General features: G+C 43.7%; 3 protein-coding genes across 5 annotated transcripts in view; 2 read left to right on the forward strand and 1 right to left on the reverse strand.

Annotated features, from left to right (window-relative positions):
* The window catches only part of NPAS2 (neuronal PAS domain protein 2), a 104,619-nt gene extending 94,848 nt beyond the window's left edge, over nt 1–9,771 (forward strand). For both annotated transcript variants that reach the window (XM_042779005.1, XM_042779006.1), the window contains exons 17-21: nt 2,943–3,137; nt 4,372–4,547; nt 4,998–5,090; nt 6,930–7,116; nt 8,279–9,771. In XM_042779005.1, coding sequence (XP_042634939.1) covers nt 2,943–3,137; nt 4,372–4,547; nt 4,998–5,090; nt 6,930–7,116; nt 8,279–8,467 — 840 coding nt within the window. In that variant the 3' untranslated portion in view covers nt 8,468–9,771. The remainder of the gene's footprint in view (nt 1–2,942; nt 3,138–4,371; nt 4,548–4,997; nt 5,091–6,929; nt 7,117–8,278) is intronic.
* A 2,084-nt stretch (nt 9,772–11,855) lies between these two features.
* On the forward strand, nt 11,856–16,921 carry RPL31 (ribosomal protein L31). The gene is made up of 5 exons (XM_033051202.1): nt 11,856–11,941; nt 12,540–12,656; nt 14,182–14,307; nt 16,277–16,389; nt 16,856–16,921. The coding sequence occupies exons 2-5, from the start codon at nt 12,550–12,552 to the stop codon at nt 16,885–16,887; spliced, it is 378 nt and encodes a 125-aa protein (XP_032907093.1). The 5' UTR covers nt 11,856–11,941; nt 12,540–12,549; the 3' UTR covers nt 16,888–16,921.
* A 525-nt stretch (nt 16,922–17,446) lies between these two features.
* TBC1D8 (TBC1 domain family member 8) overlaps nt 17,447–22,499 on the reverse strand; it is a 48,225-nt gene continuing 43,172 nt past the window's right edge. For both annotated transcript variants that reach the window (XM_033051201.1, XM_033051200.1), the window contains exons 16-20: nt 21,692–21,932; nt 20,584–20,649; nt 19,882–19,971; nt 19,620–19,720; nt 17,447–18,408 (exon numbers count right to left, since the gene is read on the reverse strand). In XM_033051201.1, coding sequence (XP_032907092.1) covers nt 17,950–18,408; nt 19,620–19,720; nt 19,882–19,971; nt 20,584–20,649; nt 21,692–21,932 — 957 coding nt within the window. In that variant the 3' untranslated portion in view covers nt 17,447–17,949. The remainder of the gene's footprint in view (nt 18,409–19,619; nt 19,721–19,881; nt 19,972–20,583; nt 20,650–21,691; nt 21,933–22,499) is intronic.

A 22,499-nucleotide genomic window follows, 5' to 3' on the forward strand; every position in this document is an offset into this window, starting at 1 on the left:
CCACCCATGATTTGCAAAGCAGGCTCTCTTCGTAGTCAATGAATCTCAGCTTCCCAGTGCTGTGCTTCTCATCTTTATATATTTTACATAAAGAGTCTTGGTGCCTGTAATGATGAGCCCAAAAGCTATAATCCCCTGATTATTCAAAGGACAGGTAGAGTCAAAGAGATGTTTTTCTCAGGATGCCTTGTCAGTGGGATTCAGCCATTAACTGTAGGGCCCATCTATCTTGGAATGAGAGAGCAGCAGTGTCAGAGGGTCCTTCCTCTCCCTCGCTGCTTTGCTGTGTATGTTAACAATCTGGCCAATTAAAAAATGTTTGTAAGATGCTTCACTGACCTCGCAGTCCACAAAATCACCAACGAGACATGTCATTAGCAGCAATACAGTTAGGGGGCTGCTAATTTATCTACTTAGGGGAAGATTTTATTTTTTATGAAAAGGTTTCTCTTGTTATTTAAAGCTGCTGTATTTTAGTGTTTTGGGGAAATTCAGACAGGACTGTCACAAAAGAGGCACATTATGAAAAACCACCATTAAGTTTTGTACAAATTAAGCTTTTAGGTTTAACTAGTAGGTGGAAATTCCACTACTCAATCCTCGGGTTAACTCTTGTTTTGATAAGGCATCTTGAGTCTTCAGTTCTGCAGGGACACGGCCACTACTGCTTCCCGCTCTGAGCTTGTTTTTTTCAGGTCATTTATGTCCAGAGGGTAACAATGTTGCTTTGCCATTATAATGGCAACAGAGGGTTCTCAGGTGTGAAACACTCAGAGCCCTCTCAGGGTATGAACATATGAACAAATGAAATTGGTCTACTGGGATAAACTTGTTTCTAAATTTATGGTATGTTAGCTGCCAACCATTAACTGTGCACGTTCCTACCCAGTGGCACACTCTGGTAATTGCAAAGTAGGTTACTTTGCTTTCTTTGGAGGATAAACTCCTTGGCCTTCATCTGGAAGTGATGTAAGCACACAGGGAGGTCCCTGCTAAGTAAGTGGTCTGATGCAAGTTCACACCCTGCCTGACATTCGCCGTGATAGATGTTGAATTTGCATTGGATGGACTGAGTGTTTCTCCAGTGCCATGTACCACATACAAGGAGGACACTAAGCTAATCCTCCTAAAGGCCTTAATTTGCAGTGATCTGTCCAATACCAGTGGGGTCACACTCCCTCCCCATCGCTTTTTTGACATGCACTACTTGCTTTGCCTGTTCTGAATTTTATATCAAATTTTACATCAGTGGCAACCCTTTTCACTGCTAGGGCTCATCAAGTGAGTTCATGTACTAACCATGTCCAAAGGTTAGCTTCTGTGTACAGAAAATAAACAAGAAAGTGAATTCTCATTATATTTGTCTTTGATTTATTCATAATAAGACCTATTTACTTGGCAGAAGTTGCGAGACCATCTGTCTTTCTGATATGTAATGGCTCCAAACTCAGCGAGCAGTGTTTTTAAAAGAAACCACTCAGAGCTAGTTTCAGACCTGCTGCAAGCAGCAGTCCCAACCTTGTCACTTGACCCATTTATTCCTATCAGACATTCTGAGATTTGGTTAGCCTACAGCACCTGAAACAAGCTGTTGCTTTTCCTTAATTGCCCCCCTCTCCCAGCTGATTAATGTAAGCTTTGTCTGTACCTTTTTTCCTGGGTAAAATCTTGGCAGAGAGAAAATAACTAGAATTTTATCATATTTAAATAAGCTGTGTTTTTAAAGTTAGATAAATAAGTACAAACATGATGGATCAAACCATACTTTTGCAAAGAAAAACAATACATTATGCTGGGCCTTTGGAGAAAGGTATGGGTTTTTTCCAGGAAAACTTAGAGGGGACATGGTAGTTTAGGGAATTGTTAATATGGCAATAAGCTGCAAAAAGGTGTACTAATTACTGTGTGTACCACAGATGTACTGCTAGGCATGTACATGAGACTGATGGATGAATAATGAAGAGAATAATTTGATTCTGATTTCATTGAAAACTTAAGTAGCTCCACTTAAATTAATGGAGTTCCACACATGTAGCAGTAGTGTGGAATCAGAAACAGATCCAAAAATTACGTCAACTGTGTGGGATGTGTATCTCCATACAGTCCTTGGCTGCAGAAAGGCTAGGTCTGAAATACTGCAAAGAGAGCTTGTAGCATTAATAATGCATGGTTTTAAAAGACTGCTTTCTCCTCTTTACAGCTGTAATAAAAGAAATAGCCCCTAGAAAAGCAGAAATTCCCAAGTCCTATAACTTTTAAAGAAGAAAGCCTCATCTTGAAATGCAAAAGTAGAGAGGACATCATTTACAGAAACACTAAGAGAGGAGCTGCTAGCTCTTTTGCACAAGCCAAATTCATGACACAGTTAGGAAGAACGCCAGGTGACAGTTACCTGATGGGAAATCAGATAAATGACAGCGACTGTCTGTTTACACATCCTGTCAATGATAAGGACACGGCCATTCAGCTTGGAGAGCTCTGGCCTGACTATGGCCTCATTAAAAACATTTGACAACTCAGCTGGGTGTAAAGTGTTGAATTTCCAGAGACAAATTCAAAGACAGCTCTGTCTGAAAGGCAGGTGCATTTTGTTGAAAGGAAAAACAAAAGGACTGAAAAGACATGGAGTTACTCTCTTCTCTTTGGTCAGGATGCCCCAGAACACTGTTAAGAGGGCTGTGCCTGCCGCATGGAGAGAGGACTTGCACCCTCGATACATCTCACAAGTAAGATTCTTGTTCACTTGCAGAACAAGAATCCAAGAAACTAGAGACAGTAGAGCTATTAATGTGGGAATGATAGGTGATTTCCAACTAACAGTAAATGTGTTGTGAATCCAGAAATGTGATTATTTTAGAATATATCTTCGGATTTACTTCTGTCACATTCATTATTCAAGACATCTGGGCTATGTAAATAAATCCTCCCCTCTTCTTTTCCAGATGATCTTACAGCAGCCAACAGTGTCCCTGAGCTTTAGCAATACTCAGCAGCTGGACCCACAACAGCTACAGCAGAGGTCAGGGGCCATTTCTCAGCAGCAGCTTGTCCCCAGTCCTCAACTTCAAGGGCAAATCACGTCTTCACAAACAACAAACCAGCAGTCACTGAGAGAAGCAAGTGTGATATCGAGCCAGGTAATCATTTTTTAATAGAGACGCATTTAAATGGAAAGGAGACACTGAGCTGTTATTAAGCAAGCACGTAAAATCATGTCAGTCCTGTAACTGTGCCTTTGCCTTCCATTTCTTCTTATTCTATATAAGGGCAGCCTATAAAAAGGGTTTCCCTACTGCATTTGCCTTACCTTAACGTCTTTTTTAAAAACCTCAGCCAGAAGGGTTATTTGAGCAGCTGTTTCAGCTTGAAAACAGAGCAGGGGGACACACAAAATGTGTAGGTGACTAACTGTTCTTCAGGTGGTCCTGAAAGAAAATTGACCGATCACACTGGAAACTTGGAATAGTGAGTCCTCTCAGAATACCTGCTCCCCGAGCCCAGTCAGACACCACCAATGCATCAAAGCTGTCTGCTGTGGTGGCACACACACAATACATTGAGATTCATTTGAGACCCTCAGGCTGTGAACGTTAACAGGTTCCTGCACAGCAAAAATAAAGTTCAGTCTGAGCAGTAACTGAAATCTGTGAAAGCTATTTGTTTTGGCACTGTATTTATTTTTTGTTCATACTGCTGGTTCCTCAGCATTTCCAGTGTTGGCTCTTCCAGCCACCTGTTGTACCTCCCTTCACAGAAGACTGAGCTCCTGTTTCTGCTTCCTGATTGTGTGGCAAGCATATTTGCATGATTGTCTTCAGAGTCCCCAGCTGTAGCTTTTCACCTCCGATATATTTGTGTTATAATAATGACGCTATTAAAGCAGAAGAGTGTACCTGTGTAACCAAATACAAGACAACGGGCAAGGGGCAGAAACTGAAGCACAGGAAGTTCCACCAGAATATAAGAACTTCTTTGTCACGGTGCGAGTGACCAAGCACTGGAACAGGTTGCACAGAGAGGTTGTGGAGTCTCCCTCACTGGAGATTCTCAAGACCTGGACGCGATCCTGTGCCATGTGCTCTGGGATGACCCTGCTAGAGCAGGGAGGTTGGACCAGATGTCCCACTGTGGTCCCTTCCAACCTGACCTGTACCAGAGTTTTTTTCCTCCTCACGCTTAACTTCGCTCCTGCCTTCAATGGCGTTCGTTTGGGCAGTGCCAGGTTTGCCGGCCGGCAGGAACGGGCACGGGACAGGCATGACGGTCGTTTCCCACATGGTGACAGCAGCCGGGTGGCGGCACCGCCAGGCACCGGTGCCGCAGTCGGGCTGTGTCCCCGCTCTCTCCCCGCTCTCTCCTCTTCTCTTGCAGGGCCCGAAGGCGGCGCGGAGCGCGGAGCTGGCGCCGGGCGGCGGCCGCGCCCCGCCCCGCCCCGCGCCCGCACCCGCACCGTTCGCCTCAGGCGGCGGCCCCGCGGCGCCCCCTGGCGGCCTGTCCCGCGGCGGCACCCCCGCGCCCGCCGGCTGCAGCCACGACCAGCAGCTCAGGTACGGCCGGGGCCGCTCGGGAAGGGCTGCGCTTCCAGCTGTGCCCGCCGGCAACAGCGATGGCAGCGCGCACCAGCTCTGGGACTGCTCTAATGCACGGGTGGATTAAGATTCCCAAAGTGTAGCTGTTGTGAAAACTGAAACCTTGCTGCTGGCTTTGAAGAGCACAAGGTGAATTTAATCGAAGTTGTATAATATTACTGAAGCACCACATACGTAGCAGATAGAAGTGGTCAAAAATGTGATTTCTGAGGTGTGTGTCAGGCACGCAGATCAGCCCAGAGCAGGCGCTGCCCCAGCCCGGGCTGCGGCTGCCACAGCTGGGCCAGAGCTGCTCACGCTCAGCCTGCTGCCGGGCCAGGGACATGCTGTTTGTCTTTGCACAGTGTGGGGTTTGTATGGTCCTTCTCTTCTAGCAATGTCACTTTTTATTTTTTTTCTTCGTGCCAGACTGTTGCTTAGCCAGCCTATTCAGCCCATGATGCCTGGTTCCTGTAATGCAAGACACCCTTCAGACCTCAGCATGGCGGGATCCCAGGCCAAGTACGTGCCTTGTCGAAGATAAAACATCAAAGTTGCTTTTGAGGGGAAGTAGTCTTCTTTTGTAAGATGACAAAGTAGTTATAAATATTGGGAATGTGTTAACTGTGCTGAGCCTGCCTTCCAGCATCAGGGTCAGCCTTACCCTGCCTGGTCAGATCAGGAAGAATGACAGAAAGAAACACAAAGTGCCAGTGGTGTTTTAACAAGCCATGGCTGGGGGAATTTTTGTTCCTCACATGCTGTCTGCTTCAGCACTAGAACTTCTGACCCACCAAGGTAAATGTGAGAAAGGCAGCACTGGCTCAGTTAAATGACCGGTGCCAAGAAATCCTCACCTCACTCGTTTTGTCTCCTCAAAACTTAGATGAAAGAAGCAGAACACGCTGGTCAAAATATACCTTTTTTTAAAAAACTTTTTTTGTCACTGTACTTAATTATGAACTGCTGAAATTATAAGCAACTGTTTGCACATAATTTCTTTAAAAATGTACATTTTTCTTTTAAACATCATTATTGTTGTTTAATACTATCTTGAGGTAATTTATCAAATGTTAATATTGTAGCTCTGCTTTTAAGGCTCTGAATAAAAGAGCATCTCCCAGTTCATGTAGACTTCCTGACTCTGGGACCCTTTTATAAGAGCTCACATCCTCATACAAGTGTGCAGACTGTAGCATTTCTGACTAAACCCTAATGTTGAACAGCTGTTGAGTGAACACAAGCCACACTATGATCTCATCACCCTTTACAGGATAAACAGAATTAGGCTGGGTTGGCAATAATTCCATTGTGGTTTTGCCCACAGCCTTCCACTAAACAACACATACTTAAGTTTTGCTTTGCAAAATAAGAATGGCAAGAGGAGCTGAGTATTTTGTTCTGTCCCATCCCTCATTCCAGAAGGTTTCTAGAGGCTTCTTCTGTTCCTAGAGTGGGGCTCATGGTATTGGGAACTGCTGATCATACTTGGCAATACGTGCATGAGCAGCTTCAAGAAGTAATCAACCCTAGCCATGTTTCTGCAGGAGATCACCACCCCCCGGCAGTCACAGGGGAGCACAGGCAGCAGGACAGGAGCTGCATTTGCTTCTCTCTTGCTGCAGTTCAGGGCTCAGCATATTAAAACAAAATCAAAGGCCATTTGGTTTAATGAGCCTGGAATGTGAATGCTGTGGTTGAAGAAGAGATGTGCATAAACCAGAATATTTAATGAATCTAAAATGTGATCTGGATTTTGAGGTGAGATGTATTCTTTCCTCCAGCTCATGCACAGAGTAAGGCAAAGCAGTGCTGCCAATAGTGCTGTTGTTCATATTAGCATGTTCCATGCACTGGAATCATTTATTGGTAATTATCTGGGGGGTTTCAGCTGCAGAAGACACCTGGGAAGACCATACAGCAGCCTTCCAGGATCTAAAAGGGGCTACAAGAGAGAAGGGGAAGTACATTTTACAAGGGCAGTTTGTCCTATAGGAATGGGACAAAAGGTAGTGAATTCAAAGTGAAGGAGGGCAGGTTTAAATTAGATATTAGGAGACAATTCTTTACTGTGAGGGTGGTGAGGCATTGTAACAGATTGCCCAGAGAAGTGGTGGATGCCTCATCCCTGAAAGTGTTCAAAGCCAGATTGGTGGATGGGGATCTGAGCAACCTGGTCTAGTGGAAGATGTCCCTGCCCATGGGAGGTGGGTTGGCACTAGACAGTCTCTGAGATCCTCTCCAACCCACAGCATTCTGTTATTCTGTGATTTAAGAAGATTAGGGATTGCCATCCCTATTCTAAGGGAAGACCTTGGTTTCCAACACTGTTCTTGATTGTTTTGCTTCTTTCTTCCATAGGTATTCTCAAACCCAACAAATGTTTCAAAGTTTGGAAGTGCAGACTTCCAGCAGCAGCTCTCCAATCGTACTGATGGGACAAGCAGTGTTAAACCAAGGGTTCACCACTACCCCTCCTTCCCAGCCACCTTCTTTGCCACCTATGCAACTCCAGCACCAACAGCATCAGCAACAACGCTACCTGCAGGTAGGACAAAGAGGATGATGTATAAAGTGTGCCCACAGAGTAAGAAGGTGAGTGGGCAGTGCAAATGGGGCTCCAGGTTTCTGCTGGAGCCTGATGCTGGCAGAAATGTCCATTTAAGAGACTCTGACTTCTGACCTGTGGCACACTGTTACAGTGGCTGGTGCTAATGCAGCAAGGGAGCAGTGGGAACAGCCAGAATATTTAAAAGGAAATTACTAATTCTGTACATTTAAAGCATAATCAGATTATCTTGGATATATTTAAAGTTTATTTCCAGCTGGAAATCAATGCCTTAGGATTTGTTCTGTACTCTTTATTCAGTATAAAATTTGCTTAGTTTACAAGTCAAGAAACAATTTTTAATTACCAGCATCAACATAAAATAGATCTGGATCAGATATCTGGATCCCTTCAGGAAACTAACATATTTTCTCAACTCCACAAGGCAAAGAAGATAAAGTAGAGCATCGCCTGGAAGAACCAGGTGATTTGAAGATGTAAAACTACTTAATTTTTGACCTAATTCAGTACATACTAAAGTAAAGGGGGGAAATGAGGTGTCTCTGTAGTAGTTCAACAGGAGCTGAACTGAGTCTATAAAACCTGGTCACATATCCAGTGGCATCATTGAAAGAGTATAACCGACCTCAAGTGATTAAACTCTTGTTATTGAAATGAAAGCCTTATCGTAGCTGAGAATTAATGGAAAAAAAGTCTGGCAGATGCTGTTTCCAATAGAGCATCTGAAAAATTCACATCAGCTTCAACACTGCAAGGTCATGCCCAACTGTAAGCTCAGGAAAAGGAAGGGCTAGAAGGGACAGCATGAGACACATCAGGATCCTGTTTCACTTCTGCCATCCATCTGTGTCATTTCTGACATGTTCACCCATGCAGTTCCCAAACAGGCTTTTCAGGATAACCTGCAAATCTCAGGCAGTGCATTCCTATAAGAAAACTTTCTCAATGCCTATTTGGAATGTTCTTTGTTGCAATTTATGTCCATTCCTTCTAGCATTAGTTAAGCTAACCTCATGCCAAACTGCTCTAGAAGTAAAAGCCAGCAAACCAGTAGTATTTTTAAGCATCCTGTAACCTGAGGACAAAGAGCATTAACATGTGAAAGAATCAAACACCACAATAAATTTTATTTTATCCGTAGGTGCAAACACCAGGTTCTTTGCACAATGAACAACCTGATTCTTTGCTCCTGCCATCTTACTCACCACAGCAAGGAAATATGGGGTATCATCAGACACAGCAGCAGCAGCAGCAACAGCAACAACAACTAACATCAAGAAGAAGGAATAGTTTATCAGAATCATCAAATTTACCACAGCCACTGCGATAGAGTCCCACCAGCACAATCAATGCACGATTAGCTTTAACCAATGGGCACGTGGGGCAGAAGAGAATGACTTTGTACTTACTGTTCTGGCTTTTGCACAAGCAGTTCTTTCCAAGCTCTATGACAGAAGTACACCCAGAGTGCAGACTGCCATAGACAGTGCATTCACGGCACGCTGGCTTCCGTTTGCGCTGTGTCGTGAGCACAGGATGTACTGACAGCAAAATCAAAAGGAGCGCTATCCTGTGTGGCCTCCATCACCACTGGGAGCATGGGAAGAGGCGTGTCACTCTGGAAGCCATCTGGCAATTCCAAAAGACTGTCGACAGACTCATGAGGTACTTGGCCTTCACTGTTTCAGTTTTTCTTTTGTGTATGAAAAGCACTGCGTCAAAGGTCTATCGAGGAGAGAACAAGAGATTATTTTTATTATGATTATTGTTATTATTTTGCACAACTGCACAGATGACAAAACCTAGGCACTTTCTGTAAAGAGAAGTTTGTTTCTTTATTCTTGTGGCCAAATTAGCACATCCAATGGAGGAAAAAGCCCAGCCATTGGTGAAGATGGTCTACAGCTCATAACCCTTGATTTAGAATCTGAGAAGTATTATGCAGCTTACCCTAACTGTTCTTCATTACTAAAAACCAACCAACCAAAAAAACAAACCCACAACCCACACTGGACTGTTTTCTACATGAATTGTGATTGCAAAGGAGAACTCAAATTGTAAGCACAATCATGCAATTCTCCAATAGTACAACATTAATCCTTCTTCAACCTAAACTCACCCACTCCAAGTCTCTGAGAAATATGCACTGTGTTTTGGCCCACTGACTCGGGATGCTGCAGACTATTACATATCTCTTTCATGATAACATTTAGGATTAAATTTTCCTTTGGAGGAAAAAAAAATAAAATGCACTTTTCGCTTTTTTTGTATGTTTTCCGTTGATATGTTTCTAAGAAAGATTTTATGTAATTATTAAATAAAAAGTAGTGTATTGTACAGCTGTTGTAATAATGACCTATTTCTATATAAAATAAAATTATATGGAATTATGTGGAAATTATTTTGTATATGAAATATCAACTCATTTCACAAGTATAAAGATTGTGCTTGTGCTTTTTTGTGAGTGGGTATTTTGTAATAAACTAATGAATTAGAAATGTTTTTGTGAAGGGAACTACTGTTTCATGCTATATACAACTCAGACTATTATTTTTTTTCCATTTAATGATGGACAATTGTCTTTATTTGTAGAATAAAATAAAATAGCCAAAAGGCTTTATTGCAGGACTTGCACACATTTTCCTGTGACTGTTGAACTATGTGATTCACTTTAGACTTTTAATCTTAGCCACAGACTTGAATGGTGTTTGGCACCCACTTAGCAAAACCAAGTATTATCCCTTGTAGTTTTTGTCATGGCATAGATATTGAGAATGAAAGCTCAGGAAGTTATATTAGCTTCAAGCAAAGACAGCTCATTTTAAGCACCTTTAAAACTTTAAGCACCTTTAAAGACCTCAGGCAGCTTTGTACTTCCAACCAGAGAGTTTTATATTAGCACAAAACAGATGATTTAAAGAACAGTCTGACACAGCATACGCCAGGGCTGTGACCCATGTCCAGCTTCAGTGTTTCAAGACATTGCTGTTCTGAGTTTTGGGGCACATCTCTTCTGGAATACTCACTCTATAGACAGTCTGGTTTCCACTTTAGCATCCTTGTGCAGACTCCTTTTCATGTTAAATTCAAATTGACTACAGGATGGAGAAGCCAAGGTACAGACTTGCTTTCCTTCTGCAGACAGGGAGAATCTCCAACACAGATTGAGGATGGTAACTGAGCACAGGAATGTCTTCATTCCCCTCAGTAAGACTGAAAGGGGATGGCCCTCAGGGCAGCTTGCAGCCACTGGAGCCAGCATTAGGTTCAACAAAGTGCACACATGGCCTTCCCTCCCTTGAGTACCAAGGATCACATCATCAGGGCCACGTGTTCTGGTTTCTGTGCCATAGGGGAACAAGAGAGATAACTGGGTTAGGAGCTGGAAATTATGAAAGCAAGCTTTCATGGAAAAAAAAAAAAAAAAAAAAGGTTATTTGCCCTGAGTTCTGAAAAAGCAAAAAACCTCCTAAAGAAAATCCATTGACAAAATTACCCCAACGCTTCAACCACAGGACTGGGAGGTAGCACTGATGGGTGCATGTGTATTTCAGTCCATACAATCCCTCATTGGGAGAGAATCTACTATTGGGTCCCTAACAAAGTGTTTTTACTGGCTAACTTTAGTTACCAGGGTGAATAAGCCTGCTCATCCCCTTCAGTTCTTGTATTCAGTGAAGCAAGAGTGACCCCACCAGATGAAGATTAGAAAGCTAGATGTGAAAGTTTCACTTAATGTCTGAAGGAAGCTCTCTCTTTCCGTTAACTATAGACAAACCTAAGCAAAGGCCAGTTGGCCAAGCTAGAGGCTAACGTCATAAATCCCAGTCACTCCTGGGAAAGGAGGGGACAAATCTAAGCCCAGAGTTCATGCAGGAAGAGGTAATGAAGGAATATGAGCACCTCAGAAATTCCTCTGTGGAAGCAGCAGCTGACAGATCTCAACTACTATGACAGAAGACACAGGAAGGGAAAATTCTTTTAAGAATTTGTTCTACACTCAGGGATTATAAACCCACATCTCTCCCAATTGCCATTACTATGTCCAAACCAAACTCAGCCTTGGAGCAAACACTGCACCAGTAGTACTGTAAGCTGTTAACAGGGAGGTGCTGCTGTAAATAGCGTGGGGTTGCCTTCTTCTGAGCTGGTTTAATACATTGTTTGGAAGGATACAGCTCACAAGAGCAGATTTACGTGAAGACCTAGCTTTTCATCCTCTTCCCCCACACACCCATTCTGATTTGGGATTACTGTCCTTGTTCTCTGTTGCACACACAAGGCAACGCCAGTCCTCCTCACAGAGCTGGGCTGTTCTAGTTCATTATAGCCAAAACCCAGTTTGTTCCAACATAATCCCGCATCTCGGATCGGTTTTCCGGGCAGGCAGGGTGATTACATCAGGCTACTGCCCCACGCCGGGATGCCTCGGCTCTGTCTCGGGAACAAGAGCTCCAGATCTGCGAGAGGCAAAATGCTTGCTGGAAGCACCACTGCGCCAAGCTGAGTTCCTCACACCCCACTCCAAGGAAAAGGGAGAGACCCTACAGAGGAAGCGGGCGGGCGGCTACTGAACATCTCCAGTATGGGCATACACTGACACCGCCCCAAAGAACATCCCGGTACGGGCACACACTGACACCGCCCCCCATCCCATCCCATCCCATCCCGCCCCGGCCCGGCCCGGCCCGGCCCGGCCCGGCCCCTCCTGCCGCCGGCGCAGTCGCGTTCCCGGCTCGCCCCGGAAGGGTTCCTGTTTCCCAGCGTGCCCCGCGCCCTCCTTTCCGGCCGGTGCCCGGGCGCGGTGAGTGTGGGCCGGGGCTCGTCCCGCAGAATCCGCCTCCATCCGCCCCGCAGACCCCGCGGCGCGGCGGGAATGCGGCCCGGCCCGGCACGGGGGGCGGCCCGGCAAGGGGGGCACCGGCTGGGATCTCCCGGCGCGTCCGCGTTCGGCGGGAATGGGGCCCCTCTCCTGCCCTCCCCCGGGCCGGGGAGGCCTGCGGGACTCTTGGGACGGGGATACGGCCCGTGCTGTTGCCCCTGGGAGGAGCTGGGCTGGCCCGTCGTGTTCATTCCGGGACGGGCTGAGCTGCGCTCCTGGGTCGCCTGGCAGAGGGAGGGGGCTTGGGGCTGCCAGGAGGCCGGTGTTAGTGCGAGCTGGTCGGAGAGTCTCGGCTGTGCTTCCTGCTCTTCTCAGGGAGATTGAAGTAAAGCGTCTGTGATGCTGGGAAGTTGCTGCGTGAAGCCTGCGAGTGGTGCGAGCCCGGGGGGTTAATGAAGCTTGGGTTTGAAGTTTGTGAATGTGGGAGTTGTGCGGTGTGTAATGGACTGGGGACGGCGGGAGGGAAGGGGACGGGAATGTCCGAGATCTGCGTTTGATCCGTGTGCACGGTGCCTTTTAGCGTCGCTGAGATGGCTCCCGCAAAGAAAGGCGGCGAGAAGAAGAAGGGGCGCTCTGCCATCAACGAAGTAGTAACTCGGGAATACACCATCAACATTCACAAGCGGATCCATGGCGTGTAAGTTCTTTTTATCAGCGAAATTGACCTTCTGGGAAGTGGCATTTGGAAGTGGGTTCGGTGGGTTTTAATGAGCAGAGAAGGACTGTCCTTAGAGCGTTGTGTTTGTGGTCCCTTGTGCCTCTGTTTTGTCCCTGTGCTGCAGCTCTGTACCTGTGCAACCCCAGACTTGGCTTGTGGCTTTTAGAAATAAGCCTGTTTCTGTGATTGTGAGTGTTCTGGGTCTTTAATTAAACTTAGATTGATTTACTTCTGTGCACAGGTTGTCGTTCTTGCCCAAGCAAATGCTTAAGTTCAGCCCACTGAGAAAGTTTCAGAAATTAAATACTGCTGTAATCGAGTTACTGGCTTCATGTTTATCACAAGATTGAGGTGTAAACTGGGATATTATTTGGGTTAAAAGATATTTATTGTTGTAGGTAAGAGTAGCTTTTTAATTGACCAGATGCTGAAGCTCATGAAACTGTAGTGAAGTGCTTCAGAGGAAACTGCAGTGCCCTTGTGTTCTGTATATGCCTGCAAGCACATGGAATATACATCTAAATCCAAACAATTGGTGCAGTGGCTAAAGTTAACATGGAATTGGGAGAGAAGTGAGGCAGTGGAGCATGGCAAAACCATGGCTGAGAGTGGGAGGCAGTGGTATTCTTTAAATGCAATAAGATGTTCTGGCCTTGCCTGTTGATTGGCACTTCATTCTGTTCTAATGCTGATGATCCTGCTGTCCACCTTTCTTTTTCGGCTAGAGTTTGGGCTAGTTTTATTTAGTGTTTGTCTCACTTGTGATCAAGTACCCACTTCCCATTTCTAGCACAAAGTATCAACAGCAGTGTACACATAATATAACTAAATATAACCCACTGTGGGACCTCAGGCACTGCTGCCACAGCCCTGTGTCACAGTGTGGGTATAATATATGTGGCAAAACACTCATGGTGCAGCTCTTCCTTCTGCTGTGGATGCCCAGTCCTGCAGGATCTGCCATAATGGGCATGAGACAGGCTGAAATAGGGAAAAAAAAACAGTTCTGATGCAGTCCTGATTTGGTATTGGTACAGTCTCCTGATGGCGTGAAGAAAGGTAACCATCAAGTACTGCTCAGCAAAAGCTGGTATTCAGAATAAATTCAGATTTGTTCTACTGCTGTTTATTTCAGTACTGATACAGTTCTGTCATGTTTGTGTCGTTGTTATTGTTGCACTGCTTTGCTCATAGGGCTCAGAGTGTCAAGTGACACCCCTGATCTCTTCAGTGTTGCTGAGATATTCAAACATGTTGACATTAAATGAAGGCTTAAGATCCAGGAGCTCTTGTTGCAAAACTTTATTGAAACTATTCTACCTAAGTGGTTTCTGTTAAAATTGGCATCTGCCAGCCAGGGTAAAGGTCTAGTCAAGGCCAGTGCAGCTGTTTGCTGTCAAACACAATGCTTTGAGGGGCTTGTATGTTTGGAAAATACATGCAACAAGTGTCCAGTGCTGACAGTGTCCTGAAGTTAAAGAAATGGCTCTTGTGTTTGTTCCAGGGGCTTCAAGAAGCGAGCACCACGCGCTCTCAAGGAAATCCGTAAATTTGCGATGAAGGAGATGGGCACTCCTGACGTTCGCATTGATACCAGATTGAACAAAGCAGTCTGGGCTAAAGGAATAAGGTGGGTGTTTGCCATTTTCTTTACTGGGTGAGGAAGGACATGAAGGGTTAGGAAAAAAATTGTGTATTTCTTGCAGTATTTGCATTTTCTTTGCAAATATTTCCTTCTTGTGGCATACACAACCTAATCTTTTGGTCGTCTCTGTGTTCTGGTCAGCTGTCCTGGCATATTTGTAACAAAGCTTTGGTAAACTCTGATAGTGAAAGAATTTCCTTCTACTTTTAATAAGAATAAAGCAAAGGAAAGAAGGAATGCAGGTTTGAGGGTGGAGGGTGGGGAAGAGAAAGGATTGGATATTGTAATGCTGTAGTACCTCGATCCCTGTTGCAGCAGAGAGCTTTTATAAACCTGATCTTTTGGTGATACCTACAATCCCAGGCTAAGTGGGATTTGTGTAGTGGGAACAGGATTAGTTTTTGAAGCATGCTGAACAAATGCTGCACAAAAGGAGATGTGTTTTCAACAGGGCCATTAATCTTTTCTTGAAAGTACAAATAAATAAGTAGTTTGGGGACCAAAAACTACAACTTCTGTTAAATCACTGTTACAAAGGCAACTGATGGCATGTGTAAAAATGGTCCAAAAGAACTCCTATGGGGAGTGGGACCTCTTGAACTGTAATAAAAGTTTAACTGATCTGGATTGATGCTTTGAGAGATGCACATGGGTTTAAACCATGTCTTCTGGGAATGAGATCCCTTAGTCTGGTCTATGACTTGCATGGAATATTTGCTTGGTGTCGTGTGGCCAATCCTTCCTTCAGAAGCAGAGTGGGAGGGTGAGACCGAGTTACTGGGTCGTACAGGCCGGGGTTCTCTGTCCTCCCCGTTTAACTGCCCAGGTCACAGGGAGTGAAGAAGTAGCAGTGGAACCAGGAGGCAGCATTCATAACTCCAGAGCTTTGTAGTGAGGCTGCTGACCAAGACTTCTTGTATTAACTGGTACAAGTGCACTCCGTGGAGCAAGGAGTCCCATCAGTCTTTCCAGTATAAGTCTGCAGTTTTTGCTAGTTGGAGTACATAAGGTATGCAGAGTAAAGTATCTTCCTCTGGAAGGATCAGCAGAGGCTCAAAATACCATATTGGCTGGTATGATAGTCAATGATCTACATAAAATAGTGAAAAATGCTTTTGATTTTGACATGAGTGGAGGAAAGCAAAGCCAGTTCCTGTGTCTTAATTGCTATGTCCACCTGATGTAATAAGTATGTTCTTGAAAAGGCTGTTCTTGCAGCAGGGAGGAGGAGGTTCCTTCACATATTCTGTGGAGCAAAGTACTCTGAGCAGGAGTTTCTAAAATCTTGAGTTCAAGGTGGCAGGTTATGTGAAAAATGGTGTGGAGAAAAAATTTTGTGCCTCCCCTCAACAGCATGTTTTGGGCATTATTATGTGAGGACACTAAGCTGTGATTTGCCTGTTACAAACAAAATCATTAAACAATGTGGTTATGATTCCATGGGCTTTGTGAGGAAGAAATTATCCGTTTTGTACCCATAAGTAACACCTTGGTTCATGCTTAATGCTCACTGGAATTTCCATGACTTCTGGCATAAAGATGGGCAATAAGCTGACTTTTGACAGAGGCCTTGGGCTTTCAGGGTAGATTGTTGGGGCTTTTCTCACTATTTTTATTGTAGTAAGAAATGCTTGTTAGTAACAGTTGCTTGCTGATCATGTTCACGTGATGATCATCTTCCTGGTGTTTTTCCTCAGTAGTGGATTGATGATGCACTTTTCACTTTATGCTCTTACTGCATATGAATTCGTCTTACTCAAGGCTCAGTTAAATCTTACCTTACTTTAATAAAAACAAGCAAAACAAACCAAAAAAAGTTCCTCTAAGGCAAACAATACAATCTCTGAAGATATAAGATTTTGCTCTTGGAATGATGCTGAGAAAGAGCTTTCCTATAAATTCACACGTTTCAATACATACTTCAATGCAAATTAATATGCCATCTTCATTTCAGGAATGTTCCCTACCGTATCCGCGTGCGTTTGTCCAGAAAGCGCAATGAGGATGAGGATTCACCCAACAAGCTGTACACTCTGGTTACCTACGTACCAGTCACAACATTCAAAGGTAAGGAAGGTTCATGCATCTCCTCTGCCACGTTTATCTGAACAAGAAGCAAAGCAGGACAGCTTCTCCTGTGGTGCAAAATTTTGATGAAAAGTACGCTGCAGGAGTCAAACCACTGCCTCAGTCTAGCTCTGCTGTAGAGAACAGGGCTCCTGATCCACATTAAAAAGAAGTGAAATGATCATGTAAATTTTTAGAGATTGAAAAACACAGGCCATAGTCACTAGTCACATGTTTTCCCATGTAAAGCCCATTCTCTGGTGCTAGAAGCTCAGGCAGGTTAAGCCCTCTCTGCTTGTTAATTCTGTAAAAGCAACTAAGTTTTTGTAAAATTTGGAGAAATACTTGTGTATATAGTCTGCTCTTCCAAAAGTAGATCAGCAGACTAGCCTTGAAACTGTAGGGTACTTTATTGGCAAGACTCCCATATATATAACAGGTGGTGATAAAATGTCTTGTTTTGCAGGTCTACAGACTGTCAATGTGGATGAAAATTAAATGGATCTTCATTACAATAAAAAGATAAAATATATTCTGAAGTTGTTGTTTTTATTAGCCAGAGTCTCTTCAAGCTCTCAAGTGTGAAGCATTGAGTTGAACAGGTACCACCCTTTTAAAGTATCTTGCTTTCTTTGAATTTGAACATAATGGTGTAATTTTCTTAATTCAAAATAATTAGACTTAAGTTACATTTGAATGGAATGAGGAGGAGATTCAGATGTTCTTTGTGGGTGGCACAGTTGTGGTGGGTTTGTTTTATTCTGGGTATTAAGGATCCTGTACACAGATATTTTAAGTCAAGTTTGTTTAAAAACAAACCAAGAAAAACCAAAACTGATAGATCAGTATTTCATGTATGTAATTTCATGTGGATGATGTGCCCCACTGGCTTCTTAGGCAGACTTAGGCTTCTCCCAAAGCAGCTCTGTGTGCAGCACAGAATCAGGGTTTTGATTAGGGAAGTAATTGTGATCATGCTACCTCAGGCTATTTGTTTAAAGCAGTAGGGACTAAAGGCACTTAGCTTCCCTAAACGAGTAAATACGGTCAATGCCAGTCTTGTACAAAAAGGATTTACTGAAAAGTGCATGTTTTCACAGACCAACATCAGAAGCACAGTCCATGTACACTTAACATTTCAGCAAGACATAAAAATTGGAATACAATCAAATATATTAAAATAGTTTCAATTACCAGCATTGAAACAGTTTTCAGTATTAGTGCAAAAAAAGGCAACCAAAATAAACTGTGGACAGCAGATGAGAAGTGTTTTTCCCCTGCTTAAAAAAAGAAAAAAAAAACTGGAGCCAGCCTCTGCTCTCCCAGTGCAGAAGAGGGCTTTCAGTGTCTTCACACTGTAGACAGATATTTCCTTTTACATTCAAAGCAAGAACATAAAAACAGTGGCACAAAACAAACCTACACACTCTAGCTTTTAAAGCTCTTTAACTGAAAACCACAGACCAAATTGGATACCAGAAGTCCACTGCTAACTGAAAGCCTTTTACAGTATGTCCTTTGGCATAATTTCAGTGCATTTCATTTTTGACATGTTTGCTGCTACTGCGTGCTTGGTTTTGCATGTTCACTCCGTGACTGGCAGCTCATTCCATTTGTTCTGAGACTGTATTGATTTAGCTTTGCATTCTCAAGCTTTGGTTTCAGTTCTAAGGGCTTTTCAAAGAAGTTAACTAATGATTGTTCAGTCAAGAGGGAGGCTAAAATATGTTCAAAAGAGACAGTCCAGTCCCCTTCAGTCACAGGTGAAGGTTGAGAGTCTTTGTGAGGGGTCTTCACAGTGTCAGTAAAAACAGCATCCTGGTCTGAAGCAGAGGCCTCGGGCTGCAAGTCCTCGGTGAACTCATCTGATCCGCTCCCCAAGCTGATGCTCCTTTGTCCTACTTCTCCAATCTGAAGTAACAGTGTGGTCACAGTGGCAATAGCTTGATACAAATCATTCTCCTCTGGATCTTCATGAAACATGCTGTACAACGTTTTGCAGAACTGAATGAACTCCTTCTGTAAAAGATGAGAAACCAGCATCAAGGAACAGCCACGCTAAGGATCACAGGCAGGGCACGGGAGTGCAAAGGCAGGTGGAATGCTGTGTACATTTGTATGGTCTTTTAGAACTTCTGCCTGCTTTTTATAAAATGTTAACAAAGGCATTTCAACGCCCAGTGGTGCTAGGAAACCCTGTGCTGAAATCAGAAAGGGACAATGGCAGTGAAATGTTTTGATGCTCACATGAAGGAAATCAAGACCTACCAGATGATCCAAGAGCAAGTGAGATACAAGGCAAGGGGTAATCCCTTACTGGTGGCTGCTGCAGAGAGTGGGTTACAACCAAAGCAGCCACCACAGGCCTGCAAGCAAACCTCCCTTCTGCTGTTTCTCTCCTCTCAGCTCTTCTAAAACAATTCAGACATCTTCCCTGCCCAGCTCCTTTCTATCTGTCCCTTGCTCACCCATCACAGGTGGGTATCAGGCTAGAGAGGATGTCTCCATCTATCCTGTTAGGAAAGTCTTGAGCCCTCAGTGAAATGATGCCTTTATGAGATCATGAGCCCCTGCAGAGCTGACAGGCTAGGTACATGCCCCCCATTTAAAACTTTATTTAGCAACACAAGCACAGAGATTCTGGGGCCAGTCCCACGTCTATACAATTGTTTCATTAATACAGGGCCCCTTTCCCTCCAGTACCTTGCCTTACACTAACAACACAGAAAGCTACTGGCATTAGGAAAAAGATTGGTAAGATTGTGACAGCCTTCGAGCTCTTTTCCTGCAGTTCTACTCAGTGTTTGGCTAAGACAGGGCAAGTTCCAGGTGTGGTGGACTAAGAAGTTACTGGCTTGGTGCTGAGGAGGTATAGGAAGACAGAACAAAAAAGCGCATTCTTTGGGAATTCTTTGGCTTATTAAGAAGAAACCTTTTTCCAGCCTGTATAAGCCTGTTTGCTTCCATATTCTGCTGCAAGGGTAAGGGTAAATCTGAAATTCTATTCACTAGCCAGTCTGAGCAGAGGGGACTGCCAGGAAGGTAGTGTTTTGAAAGTTTTTAAGCATGTGCTCCCTGGATCGGAGGAGCCCAATCCTCAATGCCTGAAGGACTGAATCCAAGTTCAGGCTGAAGTTACACTCATGAGAGAGAGCCAAACTGTTGAATTCAATAATTTCATTTTGAGTGTACTTCTTTATTAAACAGAGTACAGCCTCTGAGGTACATACCTGGCTCATTTTTGGCAATTCCTTTTCAGTTTTGGTATCCTTTTCTTTGGCTAGATCCTTCAGCATTTGCTTCAATTGCTTTTGGTAATCTACTGCATCACCTTTTTTGGAGCAGACATAAAAAGGATAATTAATTTTCAAGTCACTGGAGTAAATTTACATTTAAAAATAAACCTCAGAGAGCAGAGATAACATGGTAGGGATCACAAGTGGAAACTTGGTTATCTTATGCACTCATACTAGAGAACCATTCTGGACATACCGTTTGATTTTCCAATGACCAGTGGTCTTGATGTTGACAGCAAAGGATTCTTTAATGGTGACTGGCTGTCTCGTTCATTTTCTGTGAGAGCTGTCCAATAAATGTGACAAATTTAATCCTTTGAATTCAGCATGATGGTAATTTATTTATTTTTCTAAATTTACATACTTGAAGAAAGTGAAGTAATTGTGCAAAGATGTTTTGTAAATGCTTTTAAGTACTCCATTAAATCACAGTGTAAAATGATGCTCCTGTAAGACTGGTGCTGCAGTTGGAAGCTTGCCAAGAACTGCACATTTAATTAAAAATTTTGCACAGAGCAACTACCATAGAGTTTTATCACCTAATCAATACTGGATCCAGATATACAAGGAGATCTCTACTGTTCATGGAGTACAAGCCATTAAAAATGTTATTTCAGTTTGTATTTTGTCTGGAAGTAACCATATAACTGGCTGCAAAAGATCTCTGAATGCAACAGATGTGTGAGCTTTGACATTGTAATCTATACATTTCATCCAAAAAAGGTTCAATTTGTAATTGAGTAATTTGTAAAATGCAGTGAGTGTAACTAGAAATGCACATCCTGTAAGCTCCCAGTTGAAATGAAGCAAAATGGGGTTCTTCATTAAACAGCTTTTTCCCAAAAGCAGGAGATTTTTTAGGGAAACTGAGGTATTTGTTTCCTTTCAGATTTCTTACCTGGTGGGATATGCAGCTTATATAGTAACTTGATCTTTTCATTCATTTCTCCATTATACATAACATCTGCAAGGAAAATAAAGAAGGAAGTGAAATCAGGCATCTCTCTGTGCACAAAGGATAATTGTTTTCATGGACAATAAAGATACAGCCAGTGTATAACTTTAGGCTGTGCCTGTCAATGAGGAACAGCAGGTGTCAGCCATCTGTTTGGTCTTTGTTCTTGGGAAATAGACTGGGAGCACCTAACCCTATAGAGCTTCAGCTTCAGCACTGCTTTTTTATAGAGTAAGCCCAAAGGAGGTAACTATTTTACATGTACTATAATTTACATTTTCAATGACCAGTAAAAATTTAGATCCTAAACTTTCAAATGCACTCAAATACAGTGAAGAACTTTAAAATAAAAGTTGTTGTATCCCTCTAAGAATAAAATAAAAAGAGAATAAAGGTGTCTTAGTATTCGCATGAAAAATTTTAAAAATCCTAAGTGGGAAGAATAGAAAATCACTGATTTTTACTGAAGCTTTGAATTTCAGTTTTTTCCACTTCAGGTCAGGCAACAGTTGAGATCTGCCACTTTCTCTTCAGCCAGATTTTGTACAGGCAGTCTCACCTATTAGAACAGCTGGTGGCCTCAAGACCAACCCTAGCACTCAGTCACTGCTGGCCAGATTTTTTTTGTTCTGCTTACTGTCAATATGCAAGGCAGGCAGCAGTCAGCTGTGTAAGGTTAAGTCTTCAAGAAGCAGTTTCAAAGAGGTACTCTGAGATTTCAGAGATGTACTCAGAGCAAAAACTGGGTAGAGAGGTCCTAGCATTCTGTGCAGACCCAAGCGTAATTCTTAACTCACACAAGATTTTCAATAAAATTATTATTGTCTGAGAAATGAAATATAATAATACAGCATTCAGTCATGTCCTTAGGCTGCCTTTGAAATCAAATTGACTGCAGGCAATTGAAACACAAAAAAAAAATGAGTAAAGGTCACTGATATGAGTAATTACAAGCCCTAGAAGCCATCCTCTCTGCCAGTTAGGTGGCATTTTAACACTCCTGTCTCCCCCACGTGCTCTGCCCCCCACCCAGCCCGCAGTGAGCGGCTACCCAGGCAGCTGGCGAGCCCCTTGAACTCGATGAGCCGGTCCATGTTGTCATCCAGGAGGCGGAAGGTCCTGTGGGCGAGGAGGTCGGTGTGCTCCCCACAGGTCCAGGGCGAGAGCAGGCGGTAGAGGCTGGCGAACTGCTGGGCGTCGATGCGGTACTGCTCGGCGTACGGCCTGCTGGGGTCGTGGCGCTCCGACACCGCGCTCCTGCTCTCCCAGTAGCACCTGATCAAATGCTCCCTCTAGGAGAAATGGGAGACACAAGAGTGGTTGTTGTGGGGCACAGCAGTGGAGAGGCATTCACATCAAACTAAGCTGTAACATGCTCAGAATTCACTCTGTGCAAGGTGTCATAGCGATACCAACAGCATTCCTGTGTGAAAAAGCAAATCTTTCATCAGAGCAGCCAACCACTCTCACAATGTCCAATGGATAATTAAATATGAAGGGAGACTGGGCAGATTCTTGAAAAAGATTCACTGTGGGCTACTGAAACTCTGTTTAACCACATCTGACCCAGGATGCCCCTTAGCAGCCAAAGGTACAGAGGGTCATAAAGTACATGGAGTAAGCATAGGTTTGACCTGCTCATTTATTCTCTCCCAGACCTCTCCATTTGGATACTGTACCATTAGTCTTCTGTTAGGGACAGGCAAAACAAAGAGTCACAACAAAGCAAGCTGTTCCCGGGAGAGCAAAGGAAATAACAAAAAAGGAATCACTATCAGAAAATGAAATTAGGGGAGTGTGAGCTAGTCAAAGATCAAAACCAGCAATGAGGAGCAGGAGGGAAGCACTGAAGAACAAGC

Source organism: Catharus ustulatus, chromosome 2 (assembly GCF_009819885.2).
Source record: "Catharus ustulatus isolate bCatUst1 chromosome 2, bCatUst1.pri.v2, whole genome shotgun sequence".
Lineage (NCBI taxonomy): Eukaryota > Metazoa > Chordata > Aves > Passeriformes > Turdidae > Catharus > Catharus ustulatus.